This window comes from Empidonax traillii, unplaced genomic scaffold (genome assembly GCF_003031625.1).
Source record: "Empidonax traillii isolate 1590-97213 ecotype Southwest subspecies unplaced genomic scaffold, ASM303162v1 scaffold48:size2401408, whole genome shotgun sequence".
Classification (NCBI taxonomy): Eukaryota; Metazoa; Chordata; class Aves; order Passeriformes; family Tyrannidae; genus Empidonax; species Empidonax traillii.
The window spans coordinates 2,153,741-2,167,552 of NW_020955241.1; the positions used below are offsets into that span (position 1 = coordinate 2,153,741).

The 13,812-nt window shown below is 43.6% G+C and overlaps 1 protein-coding gene and 1 long non-coding RNA gene across 8 annotated transcripts in view; both read right to left on the reverse strand.

Moving 5' to 3' along the window:
* Positions 1-10,201, reverse strand: part of LOC114055151 (protein cordon-bleu-like) — a 113,644-nt gene extending 103,443 nt beyond the window's left edge. Inside the window, exon 1 of one of the 3 annotated variants that reach the window (XM_027878987.1) lies at positions 9,998-10,199. In XM_027878987.1, the coding sequence (XP_027734788.1) occupies positions 9,998-10,041 (44 nt within the window). In that variant the 5' untranslated portion in view covers positions 10,042-10,199. Of the gene's footprint in view, positions 1-9,997 lie in introns of all 3 variants that reach the window. The other 2 variants (XM_027878988.1, XM_027878989.1) reach the window with 2 other exon arrangements.
* Positions 10,202-11,830: 1,629 nt separating this feature from the next.
* The window catches only part of LOC114055153, a 15,953-nt gene continuing 13,971 nt past the window's right edge, over positions 11,831-13,812 (reverse strand). For 2 of the 5 annotated variants that reach the window (XR_003570662.1, XR_003570661.1), the window contains 2 exons: positions 12,280-12,408; positions 11,831-12,032 (listed from right to left, as the gene is read on the reverse strand). This is a non-coding gene — a long non-coding RNA (uncharacterized LOC114055153). Of the gene's footprint in view, positions 12,033-12,279; positions 12,409-12,428; positions 13,788-13,812 lie in introns of those variants that run through there. The other 3 variants (XR_003570664.1, XR_003570665.1, XR_003570663.1) reach the window with 3 other exon arrangements.

The window sequence follows — 13,812 nt, forward strand, 5'->3', positions numbered from 1 at the left end:
CTCTGGTAGTCATTTTCTACAATACCACACTAACAGCCTTAAAAACAAAAATTAAAACCAAACAAATGAACAAAACCCCAAAACAACCAAAAAAAGAGACATTTCTAAGAAAAAATGAAATCCTTGGTTTGTCTTATATGAGGCTGGAGGATAGCAAACTTTAAAAAAATTAGAAAGGAACACTACATCTGAGCCAGGAGAGGGAAGATCCTATATTTTGATCCTGGCATCAAGTGCTAATATACCCTGAGACATTGTTTATTATTTGTGAAACAAAACTACTAAAAGCAAAGAAATAAAACAGCAGCTTGTATCCAGTGATATTCAAATAGTTCCAAAATCCACAAATTGTCTTCTTCAGTAAGATGAATTCTTGACCAAAACTATAGTCAGTGTTCTTCAGAAGAGTAATGTTTCCTGACACCTGTGAAGTTGAAAACTGGGTAAATACCCAGTTTCAGAATAACTAATTGCTCTTTCAGGAAGGTATTCTCTTGTTTCTCACAAATCTGTCTAACAGATGGAAGGGGAATTCAAGTATTTGCTTAGAAGTTAGGATAAAAAGCAACTTAACTGTCATCATGACATTGTTTAATCATCAACATACAGTTCCAGGGTTGTGCTTAGGTAATCTCTTTCTAGGTAGTTTTACAAAGTTGGTACAATCTATAAGATTTGAGGTGAAAGGAAAAAAACCCAGCAAATTAAATTCATTACATAAAACTGCAGTATAACTTTTTATCCTTCTCCTACATACACAGTAATTTGGAAAATCCACAAATCTCTTAATTTAGGATAAAATTCTGTTCTGTAATTAGCCACATAAAAGGTGAGGTTTTTTCTATTTTAATTTAAAGTTGGATCCTGGACTTTTTGTCTATCACACATGGATACATCACGTTTGTCTCACAATGGAAAAGCTAAGTTTAATAATAAGTGATTCCACATTAGAACATTATAGTGAGGAATAACGGACTTGATCTGAAGATAGCAATCCCTGACTTACTAATGTAAGCCCAGGAGTAATAATATCTTCCGGTTTACAAAAGACCTGATGGAGTTAGAGAATGATTTCCTGCATACTCTGGTTTATCCCTATCATCCCCTAGCTGGTCTAGTCTCATGCAAGTCTGCTATGACTACATACAAGTCTACAGCCCAGTGCTGGAGAATGCACAACTTCCCTGGGTAAATAAAAGGTTTGGGATTCAGTGAGGACAGAAAATGGTCCTAGTTTGTCCCTCACTGAACAAGTCCCTACCCAGGGAATGAAGCTGCACAACAGACTTTAAGGAGCCGTAAAACAAGACTGCATGTCTTGAAAAGCCTGTAAAAGGACTGTGTCTAAAAAAGCACAAGTTTAAGCACATCTGACATCATAACATTATTTTATCATGCAATGCTGCTCTGCGTTGCTATGAGGTGACCAAGTGATTCTCAGTTCAACACAGGCAAAGAAACACAGATAATTAAAAGCAACCAAAATAAATAACTGTGTTAATTACAACATCAGCAGTTTAGCAACATGATCTGACCTATATGTAGCTGTATTTAACAAATTGGTAGAGTCAATCTTAGGAGCACCTGAAGGTGTCACAGTACCAAGATTTTAATCATGGCAGAAGCCAAAGGCTGTCCTTCCCAAAAACAAAGTCCTGTCCTACAGGGAGCATTTGTCAGAACGGCCACGAGCAACACCACCAGCTCTGTTAAAGCAGAGAAAACCATGCTGACACTGAAACATGAGCTGTACCCCAGGGAACCCAGCAGTAATTTACTTGGTATCCATAAAAGCATAGGCTTGGTACCAAAAATACCATCAGAAGTTATTCAAAAGAAAACAGAAAAATAAAACTAAACTCAAAACCACAAAAAGAAACAGAAGGAAGCTGGATTCACACCAAGATATTCCCACATAACACCCTGAAACATTGCTGTGATATTCAGAAATAAAGCACTGTCACAAGAGCAGAGATCGAAGAAAAGCACAGAAAACATTTTTTTCTTCCAATTTGTCTGAAACTGTTTATTGATTTTGGAGACTACCCTCATGCCAAACTCAGACAAAAACAGAAGGAAAATTACATGTTCTGTGCACAGTGAGATTAGACATGCCATGCTCAATGTATTTACCTAGGTGGTATTTTTGCTGCATATGCAAGATACCAACCTCAAACATAAAAACTAAAATGCAGAAAGAGAAGCCATCTAAGCACAGAAGTTAGAAAAAAATTATAAAATAAGCTGGATTTTTTATATTTTTGGAACCTACTAAAGCAGGGAAAAAGTAATTGTTGTTATGCCACAAAATAACTCTACACAACAAAAATAAAAGATGAATATTTTAAAGGGTCTTGAACACATTTCACTAGTTTATTTTCTCTAAGCTGCTGTCATAGCACCCAACAGACCCCCAGGGCGAGCATTAGAGAATGCCCACTGTGAGATGCATGGGGCAGGAAGGAAGAGACAGACTTTTAAAACAAAAGTAATCTAGATAATATAAAACAGAGCTTTCTTCTTGTGTCCCTGCAGAAGTTGGCTTTCACAAAGATGATTCTGTAGCTGGTGGTTCTTATGTACACTACAGCATGGGGACCTTCAGACAGCTTCAGAGAGCTAACTCCTGCTCAAATACCAAGAAGAAACATCTCACTCCCTAAAAACCCCCCTGCCTTTTCAGAGAAAAGGTGGATTGGTAGACTAAGAGAAATAGCCTAGGAGATGGTGACAACCAATCATCAATGGTGCATTCATACTCAGGCCCTTGAAAATTATGAAAGCATCTCATCAACCATTAATGTTACCCATTTTAAATCTCTATGTATTTGTGTGGCCTTCAAAAAGAAATAAATCATTAATTATCTTGATTACTGAAAAACAACAGAGCTCTACCCTTTTGGCTCAACTTCACAATAAAACCTCAGTAACAGTTGATTAGATCAGCACTCCCTTATATAAATAAAACCCAACACATGGGAAAGGAAAGCAGGCATTGCAAACAGAGAGTTGTACTGCTTGCTAGTCACCCTTGGTGAAAACGTAAAGCAACAGTTATCTGATTAAGTACTTTTGGATTGGTACTTCCTGTTGAACCTTATATTGTAGCTATATTTAGAACATTGATAATACAAAATGTAATTTTCTTGCTCAAGCTCCATGACAGAGGGATGACTTTGCACATTATCTGTTTGTTTTGTTGAGTAAACGAAGTTTTCATTATTAATACCACAAAACCAACGTGGCCCAGAAAGACTGTATTTTCTCTAGCCCTTAAATCACTAGTAAGAGCTTGCTATAGTAACACCAGCTCCAACACAACAATTTCAGGAATACTGGGGCTTACATCTGCCTAGCTTCTTGATTGAAGGAAAAAGGAAGGCTCCAGGCAGCAGGGTGGTCCTGGCAATTCAGTATAGTAAAGGCTACTGTGGGTTTAATCCTCACTCCTTTCTGGGCCAAATAGGTCCTTGAATGTGGGTTTTCTGTAAGAGATCTCCCTAATTACCTAGGTGTTGATTACTTAGGTGAGGGACTCTCCATCACACCTTACTGAGCTGTTCGACTTTGCATACACCACAGTAATATAGAGAGAGAATGAGAGGCAGAACAACTCACAGACCAGCCTTAAATACTTATGCACAGGTCAACCACCTTTAATGAAACAAGACCCTGGAGAACACAGAACCAGACCCAAAAATGCAGTCTATCTATTGCAGATTTGCAAGTACCTGGGGGCAGCCTATACCACTTCATTTCCACCTTTCCTACATGTTTTAATGATGTTTAAAAAAAAGTATATCTGGATTGTATAATTTTCTGACTACTAAAGAAAGCTTTGTAACTCACATTTCATCACTGAAACTGTCAAAGGAGATTGCCAACTCTCTTCCATACAACATATCCCAAGGAACACACAAAATACAGCTTAACATGCAAATATCAGTTTGAATTTACAGGGTCAGGAATAATAAATCAAATTTTTGTCCCATAGACACTCTGAATCTGGAAGCTATAGTAAGAACAAAGGAACATGAATAGAAAAGCCATTCTCAATCCATTTTGTTTCCCATTTCTCTTACTATGACAGTTAGCACAAATGAAGCGCACCTGAGGCAGCTAATTATCTGGGGGATTAACGAAACTGAAAACACATTGTTTCTGGTGCCAGGGGGCTAAAGTGCATATGAGATGCTGAGTGTCAGCGCACAGCCCTGCCACACAGCTTTGTGACTCACTCCTTGGCATGGGTTAAGTCCCTGGTTCATCACTAACACTCTCATGCTGAAACTATGACAACAATACACTATTCCCAGCATCACTTATTTAATGATAAGCAGCCTGGCTCACTGGGCAACTAACAGCTCTGGAAACACTCTCTATATTAAGAGGATTAATATATTAGTAAAGGTTTATTAGCTGAAAATGCAGCTATTTTTCAAAGATCCTTAAACAATAATTTTAGCTGGAAACACAGATTTTAAGTCTTTCCCCCTTCCTAGTTTCTAATGCAGGAGCTGGCTTAACTTTCTATGGAAAAACCAATTTCTGAAGGCCCCTCAGTCTCTTAAAAGCAGCGTTAAAGTGTGAAAACTGTCAATTTTCATGGAAATCACAATGCCAGAGCAACACAAAAAGCTGCAGTATACAGAATGCAGTCGCTGCCAGAAAATCAAGTGTTTGCTGATGCTAACAGAGTAGCTAAAGGCCAGGCACAGAGGAATTACTTGTTAAGGCACTGAATTGTGATTCAGGAGAAGTGAGGTACTTCCCTAACTCTGACACAGGCCTCTCGGGTGCTTTTAGAGCTGGTCATGTAAAAGTGTTTACACTTTTGCCCATATAAATAATATGGAGCCTCCTACATGTGTTTCTTTAACCCAAACTAATATTGTAAGGAAGTCTTCATAAGTGCTTGTAAGATGATTCAGGTCTGTGACAACAGAAGTCTACATGATGACAGATGTTTAAGAATGAATACAGATATTCAAAACAACTCTCATTCCTTTGAAGGCAAAAAAATTTCCATGCCTTCTGGCCATAATCATGCATTGTGATCTGAATTAATCGGCAAAAATAAATATATCCCATCTCTTGCCAGATTAACTACACACAAAGCAGCCATGTATTTACTGAACTGACTTCAATATTTAGGAAATTCTTTTTCTGTAATAGTCAGCATCATCTAAAAGTGTACTCACGAGAGTGCTCAAAACGTAATTAACCCCCCCTTCTCTAGTGAAGAATCCTGAAATTGGTGCAACCAGCCCAAATAGGGTGGTAAGTAAAATCTGTCCTATCAAAATGTAGTGCTACCTCCTGAGGAGCAGTGAAGTGACTCCATGAAAACTAGCAATTTGAACGAGATGTAAATTTACATGAGCAAAACCTGCAGAAAAATGAATCTATAATTACAAGGGAAAGAATATGAAGAACAACCAAGGCAGGTGACAGTAGGAAAGAGAAGGTTCAATTTCATCTAACAGTGACAGGAGTGCCATAAAAGAGCAAGATAAAAAAAGTATAAAAGCTATTCATGGGAAAGAAAATAATGGGAAATGACTGGAAGATGGGGAAAGTCAACACAAATCCTGGATATTCTAGTCAGTCCAGAAATGAAAGAGATTTTACAAAGTCTTCTATTTCATCCTCTACTCTGGTACATTTTCTGGAAGATTTCTGGAAGAAGGGGAAAAAAAAGGGGGGAAAGTAAGATATAAGAAATGGGAAGCTGGAATTCAGAAAGAGCAGCTGTCAGGACTTGATTGTATTGCATTTATCTCACCATTTAGCTTCCTATTACAGTTAGCATCCTTATCTTCAGCAATCCTGACATATTAGTCATGACTGAAAATACAAATCTCTTACAGTGTATTACCTTAACAGTTATACTGGAGGTGCAAAATACAGTAAAAATTTCCTTGTTTCATTCTTAGCAAGAGTAAGAAAAATTCTTCTGTCACTCTTTACCAGAGTTTTATTTAATGTGACGTATCTCCACTGACACGGAAGGAAATACTTTGGACCCAGACTGAGTGGAAGATAAGGCTAAGGTTCATTGTGGTGCCAGAAAAATGCATCAGAGGGAAACTTCTTGTCTCAAGTGGACACATAAGAAGAGTCAACTGAATACTGCAGGAGTGGTGCAGATACAAATAGGGAACACAACATGAAGAACAATGCCAAAAGCTCTAGTATGAGTCCTGCAACTGGTCAAGACAGCAATCTTCAAAGCTGGTACTGTGCAGAGATAGAATAAGTGGCAATGGCTTTAAGCTAAAAGACGGTAGGTTTAGGTTAGATATTAGAAGAAATACTTTACTGTGAGGCTGGTGAAACACTGGAACAGGCTGCCAAGAGAAGCTGTGAATGCCCCCCATCCCTGGAAGTGTTCAAGGCAGGTTGAATGGGACTCTGAGCAACCTGGTCTAGTGTCAGGTGTCCCGGCCCATGACAGTGGAGTTGGAATGAGATGATCCCTTTCAACCCAAACCACTCTGTGATTCTACCACATTACTACTCTACATTTCTAACTGCAGTAACTGCCCTTTGCCATCCACTACTCTGCACATACACCAGAGTACAGCAATACAAGTTCTGCATGTAAACATCACTGATGTTTCACACAGTCTACCTGACTTCCAGGATCACTTCAATCCAGCAGACAAATCATTTCGAAGTAGGTGTTCTACTGTGTGCCTGTATTTGTTAGTACTGTAAGGCCCTGTGAGATAGGGAAGGATGTTGAAGCACAGAAAATAAAGGTCCTACTTAAAGAAGAGCTCCTACATCCAGTTTAATATAGAGGCTTTCCCCATTTGCTAGACTCCAGCAGAAGCTTTCCTGTGCTCAGACATAAAGGCATGGAGATAGACCTACAAACTGCTGGCTTCTTTGGGAGACAGAGATGCCCATAGTGAAAGGGGAGGATGCTCTGCCCTTTGCAAGTCTCCCTAAAGAGCAGAGAAGAATTGATCCTGTAAGTTCTTATTTTAGGCTTTAGCCTGCTGGGCCACTTATGACCAATGCATGTCTGTTATACCATATTATGGTCAAAAAAGTAACCAATCAAGACATCCAGAGAAGCTTAGCTCTGCTTTCCCTACTGAAATAATGGCAGATGTAGAAACTAAGGTAGCACATTTTAAACTTGTGTCTTTCTATCTTTTAGCTTCTGTTGCATGATCACAGAGTAAATCCTAATTTCTGCTGATGCTACTGATTGTCCTAAAATTCACCTTCATAAGCTAAAAAAAAATGTTAATTTATTAAAGCATTATGGACTTGGTAAAGCTTTATAAAACTCATGCCTATTAGTAATAATAAAATTCTTGGTGTTGAAGTCTACAGTTATTTTTGAAACTGAGAAATGGGGAAAATCCTGCAACACCAGCACAAATTACAGTTTTCCTTTGTCATTTAAAACAAACAAACCCACAACAGTATCGTCCTTTTAAATGCATGATTCTCAAGCAATCATGCCATGAAACACACAGTCAAATTATTTCTGTATGCACACAGTAGAGCTGCCCTACCCTGCACCAAATGATACATTAAATTTGTTCACTGTTTAACAAGGGAAACTCAATGTTGCTGTTAATGATTTACATAGAGACAAAACAGCTCTGCCTAAATTTTGTTAAAAATTGTGAAGCTGCGGTCATTTTAACCTCTCTTTCATAACTGCAGGCTAACCCAATCAATAAACTGGAACCACGTATGGCATTTCTTCTGCCATGAAAGGAAGGTATTTCTGTCTCAACGGCCTGAACAGCCAGAGGTCCCCAGGCACACTCCATAGATGCAGTTCACGTCTGGATTAATAGGGGAACCAAAACAGACAGGCAAAGCTGTCCTCTTGCCACACTTGCCTGACCCTAGCAGATTTCATCATTGAGGAAGTACAGTCTGATTAGGGCCCAAATATCCACTGATATCCAATATGTATGTTAGCAACTCAGGGATTTATGAACCATTCAGCGAAGCCCCGTGTAACAGCAGTGACACATCCAGGCTGGGAAACTCTGACTTGCAAGAAAGGGCAACAAGAAGTATTTCAAGGCTGAAATTCAGAGCTCAGATAAAACAGGCAGTCCCCCCTCTGTGCACATGACAGTGCTGCCATCAGCTTCCACAGGAGCAGATTAGCACCCACACATTCTGTTATACAATATCACAGATGCATCTGCACCTTACGATTGATCTCCTTGAGCCATGTCACAAGCAATCTGAAGTTAATGCAGTTACTGTAATTTCTGTTCCTGTATGTGATATCCAAGTCTGGCTGTGGATAAATTTCCAGATGAAACTGGTTCCAAAGGATTCAGAAGTTTTTTCAGAAATGCCCCCAGACTCCAGTGTTCATCTCTGAGATGCACTAATGACATGTTCTCAAACTCCTTACTGAAACTTTGGATACTTACGAATCGACACAAATTTTTAAACAGCACTGCCTCTGAGTCACTCTTCAAAGCACATATGTAAACACCAGGGATCTCCTCTCCATCTGAATTTTAGAAAGCAGCTATACTATTAACAATAGTTAATATTAAATACACTGAGGGGCAGGCACCTTCTATGTACTGCTTTTCCTAGAAGCCTAAAAGGTCATGATCAAACAGGTTCATTTTCAACTAGAATTAAGCATTTTATTTACAAATAGAGAAGCAAGCTATGTCACGCTCTGCAAGTCAAAGAAATGTGGCACACACTGTTTCATTACCACAGCGCTATCAATGGCATTTTCAACCACTGCTCCCTGTATTACTTTCTGTATTAGGCATTACAAGGTTCCCTGTTAAACCCAAACTAAGGAAACAAAACTACTGTAGCCCACTAGCGCATACTTGAAAGCTGTTTCCTATTTCGTTGAAAATAAATTTATGACATAAACATTAGAACTAAAAATAAAAACACAGCTGAAGCAATCACAGTCTCTTTCAGTCCGTACAGGCAGTGTGAAGTAGAGCAGTAAATTGCTGCAAGCAGACAGCTCAGCTCTTAAAACTTGCCCAGCTTCTACTCTGACAAAAGAGATCACTTAGGACCTCAGCATGCTGTTGCTCTCGTCTCGTTTAATTAACGGACTAATAAATTCACTACTGGCACATTCTTTATTTGTCTCTTCTCTTGAGAAACCCCAAACCCACCCGTGGTTTACACTAGGACTGACTGCTATTTAGCAAGAGTGCTGCGAGAGCGGTGCCTGTCACCAAAGGCAGGAGGAACTGGGAGCAGAGTCCGCAGGTGCCCTGTGTCCGGCCGGCACTGCGGTCACCCACCAACCTCGGACAAGTTTCGGCGTTTTTAATTCGAAGTTGGGCAGCGCTTTTCCTTCCTCTGCCACGGCCGTGCGGTGGGGCCGAGGGACCCACAGCTGGGACGGCTGAATAAACCTTTCAAAGGCTTTTGGCAGCTGCATCCTGGCCGCTCGGGCGAGAACCTCTGCGGCCGCGGGGGCTGCCCCAGACCCTCAGCCGGGCGGGTCCGCCCCAGACACGCCGCGGCCCCGGCTCCCTCCCGGCCGGTTGCCCGGCTTCCAGACCCGGCGGCCCGGGTCAGGAGCTGCAGGCGGCGGCTGCCTGCTGTCCCGATCAGCCTCTGCAGGAATAACCCCGAACCCAATCCGCTCTCCGTTCTCGCAGCCGGAGGGGCAGCGCCGGCAGCCGGGCCGGGGCGCCCCTCCCGCAGGGTAAAGGCGAAATAGGCACTTTCTCCCCCTCCTGACCTTTCTGCACCCCAGCTCACCGCTCGCCGCCCCCTGCTCCCCGCCGTGCCCCCTCTCCCCCCGGACTGCACTCAGAGCGAGCCGAACGCCGACACCTGCACGCCGGCTCCCTCTCGCCGCCCCGAGAGGGAAGGGAGGCAGGCGGGAGGGAGGGAACACACCGAGGCCCTCCGGCAAGCACGGCCGCTGTCGCCGTTCGGAGCCGCTCCCCCGTGCAGGCGAGCGGTGGCCGGCCGGGCCCGGCTCCCAGCGGGAGGGAGGGAGGCTTACCCGGTGGGAGGCTTGCTGGCCCCGGGGCGCACGAGGGTCTCCATGGCCGGGCCCCCCTCACCACTTCTTAGGGGACGGGCCGGTCCAAGACGCGATCCCGCAGCGGGGCAGCGGCGAAGGTCGGAGGCGGGGGTACCGAGAGGGAGGGAAGAGAGGAGAGCAGAGGAGTGAGAGCCGCCCTCGCCCCCTCCCTCGCCCCCACCTCCCCCGCTCCCCGCCCCGCCGCCGGGTGGCACTGCCCGGGCCGCCGCCGCCCACGGCTGCCCAGCCCGGCCAAGGGCGGGGATGCCCTGCCGGGGCGGCCCCCGCCCGCCTTACCGGGCCGGCAGGGAAGCTGAGTCGCGCCCCGGGCACTGACAGCTCGGCTGCCCGGCCAGACCGCGGCCGGGCACGGCGGGGCTAGGCTGGCCGCTGCCCTGGCAGCCCAGGGGTGCGGGGGCGCTGCGAGCCGGTTTCCATGTGACTGGCCAGCAAAAACGCAAACACGGGCGCTGCCTCCGTGGGCACTGCCAGGGCGGCCGCCCCCGCCGCCCCCGCGGCGTGGGAGAAGAGGGGATGGGGCGACCGGTGGGGGAGAGGAGCGACAAACGCCGCCCTCAGCGCCAGCTCCGAGAACCCTCCGCCGCCTCATTTGCTGCGAACTTGGCAAACCCGGCCCTTGCCAGGCGGCTGTGCCCGAGGCTGCGCCCCACGGGGAGCAGAGGCTTTTCCTCAGCCTCACGCCCTGCACAGACCCTAGCTGCTATCTCCGACATGTTTCTCGTCACCCCTGTCCTTACAGATGTTTTTTTCTTCTTTCGGAGGCGGCACAAACAACTACTTCAAAAATACCAGCGGCTTTGGTCAAGGAGAGGGGCTGGAGGGCTCTGACGGGGCAGGCATGGAAAACAGGCTTCTCCCGGGTTTTCCCTCCAGCCATACGAGCCCGTCGTGGGGTAGGCAGCCCCATAGCCCGGGCGGTGCGGGACGCCCGCCGGCACAGCCTTCGCGGCGACGCTGGCACCGCTCTAAAAATCTGTGCGAGTGTTGTTTCAGGAGTATCCTCCTCACGCCGGTTTCCCAGAATATCAGCTGTTACACTTGCATGTGAAAGGAGAACAAGGCTGGAGGCGGGGGAGCCTGGCTGGTATTACTGCGGTACGTGCCCGCTGTCCGTCGTGCCCAGCGTTGGGCAGCCTGGCCTCTCAGGTGTGTCAGGAGTTTCTCTCATCTCCAGCCAGCCATTTGCGTTACATTGCCTTCCTGGCCGTGGTGGGAGAATGGCAGAGATGGCAGATGGGTCGGGCTACCAGGCAACACAGGGACCAGGAGATAGGAGCAAGCAGGCTGAGTGACCTGACGGTTAAAAATTTGGGTGAGGAACTGAGATGGGAATGGCAGGTGCTGCCTGACTTGCCTTTTCTCGTGACTACCTTTGTGATAGTCCCACAGGTTCTGCTTGATGGTCACTCCTTTCCCCAAACACTTCAAGCTTGAGCTCATGTATCTGCCTGTTCTGCTCATCGGAAAGTGTCTTGCCTAGTTCAGTAACCAGACAAAGTAAATGCAAGTACCTTCTTTGGCTCTGAAAGTGAGAGTTTCTTCCTCAGCAAGCAAGACTTGGCAGATTGGTGTCAAAAGCTGCATGTGGCTGATGGCATTGCTATCTGGAGAAACCCCTGTTCCAGACCGATTGTAAATACTTTGAAACATTCAAACATTGGATTAATTTGCCAGTAACAGAAAGGAAAAGGACGTGTTCATCTTTTCTGTACTATTAATGGAAGATCATTGTAAATCCATGCTTGTCTACCAAGGCTTTTATGTTATGATCAAGATTCCTGTTTCTGTGTATTTACCCCAGTATGTGACAGACAGGGAAGTACTACTAGTACAGCCATTCTTAAGTTTGTCTTTTCTTGCTTTGGCAACCTGAAGTCTTCCCTTAATTCCCATCTCCTCAGCAGAGAGTTGAAAATGCTGACTTCTGTTCCCTCCTCTCCATCCCTATGTATATAGCTGGCCTAAGGGCAAGGGAGGCAGCTGGCTGTCCTAGCTGTAGGTAGAGAAACAAAAATATGAATTTAGAGAAGCAAAACATGGATCTCTAATTTCCCTGTTACCATGGGTAGAAGTTGACTGAGTTGCCACAGTTCAATAATTACCCCAGTCATCTGAGCCACATGCCATGGTAATGAGCCACATGCATGATCTTAATCTGAGCCCTTATGAAAATAAATAGGCTAGGTTACATACTTTATTTTGCGAGTGGATCGGTTCAGCAACTGTGCCCTGTCAGTTACCATAGCTCCAGGAATGAATGGTGATCTATTAAATAGTGGGAACTTGATTTCATAGCTCTATTCATCATTTATTCAGTCATTTTTCATCTTGCCTTTTCACTTGGAAATCTTAATGAACTCTTCCCAATCCTAAAATAGATGCTAAGGCTGCACAAGCACAAAACCTCTGCAGAACCCTCCAAACCTTTTCCTATCTGCATCATTAGCAAATTACGCTGCACCAGTTATTTCAACAACCTGAAAGAACTTCTCTTGCCTCAGCTGTAACTTTTACGCTACCATGATATACGTGAGCAGAGATGTAAAGCACAGAATAACAAAATAGTATTTGCTTATTATGCTCATTTCTTTTTGTGTAGCACAGCAAAAGAGTGAAAGCCTATTAATTACTGAACTCACAGTCTTGTACTCTGAAGCGCCAGCAGAAGTAACTGCCCAATTCTCCTGTTCTTCAGTCCCATTTGGCTGATGGGAAATCTGGATAAAATGTGGGGAGTATGCTCTGTGATATGGCATGGGAATTTGCCTTTCTTCAGGCTCTTTGGCACTGGGCCTGCCTCTTAAAAAAAAGGGCAAAGGGGGTATTTCTAGCATGCATTGTAATCCCCACAATCACAGTGCTGTGCTCATTTTTTAGGCAAAGATCACTAGTTTGGAGAGGGGCTGCATGAGTATTTGCGAATCTCATAAAATGTCTGTGAGACTGGCATGTTAAACCCCACCCCCAGACTACTTTTAACCTTTTCATTTCTGTATAGCTTCATCTCTGTTTAGATGGGCCTCCTCAATGTATTTCCTAAGAAAATTTAGACATTTAGGTGACAAAATCTTTGATGAAAAATAGTTTAGGCCTTTAAAATAAATTATTCACCAGAACAATTTCACATTATTGCTTCTGTACAGTACTTAAAACATTATTCCTATTTTTCCTAACCTTCACTGCTAGTAGTATTACTGAATCAAACCTTTAAGGCTACATTTTTCTTCTGCTCAAACTGGCCTGTAATGTTTCAGGAATTTGAGTTTATAGTATAAACGTAACTGAACACGTAAGGAATCTAGTAAGACAAGTCTAATACCAAAGACTTTGTTTATAAGGTAGCAAAAAGAGGTTAAAATTAGCTCAGCATTAGCTAACATGCACCAGTTAACCAAGCTTTTTCTCTAGTCTAGCACATAATCTTTTCCTATGATTCCGCTGTCTGAGGACCATCTTAAAATCAGAAACCAGGTTTGAGCTTAAAGGCCAAAGCAAAAATAACAGACTCTAATTTATAGCAAGAAAAAATTGTGAATAGAAGTTAGTTAATGCAGTTAGGTTTAGTAAATAGCAAACACAGATCTTTAACCATATAAATCCTTTTCTCATTCTCAGCAATCTAGAATTTCCATTTTAAGCATTAGTCCCCGTAAGAGGTTGACTTATTGTACAATTGTAAAATTCCTGGCTGTGTAATTAGAGCAATTGGAGCTGTGTAGCCTCAAGCTCACAAAGTTCTGTTACTTTGCTATCCACAGTGAAAAAAAAAAAAA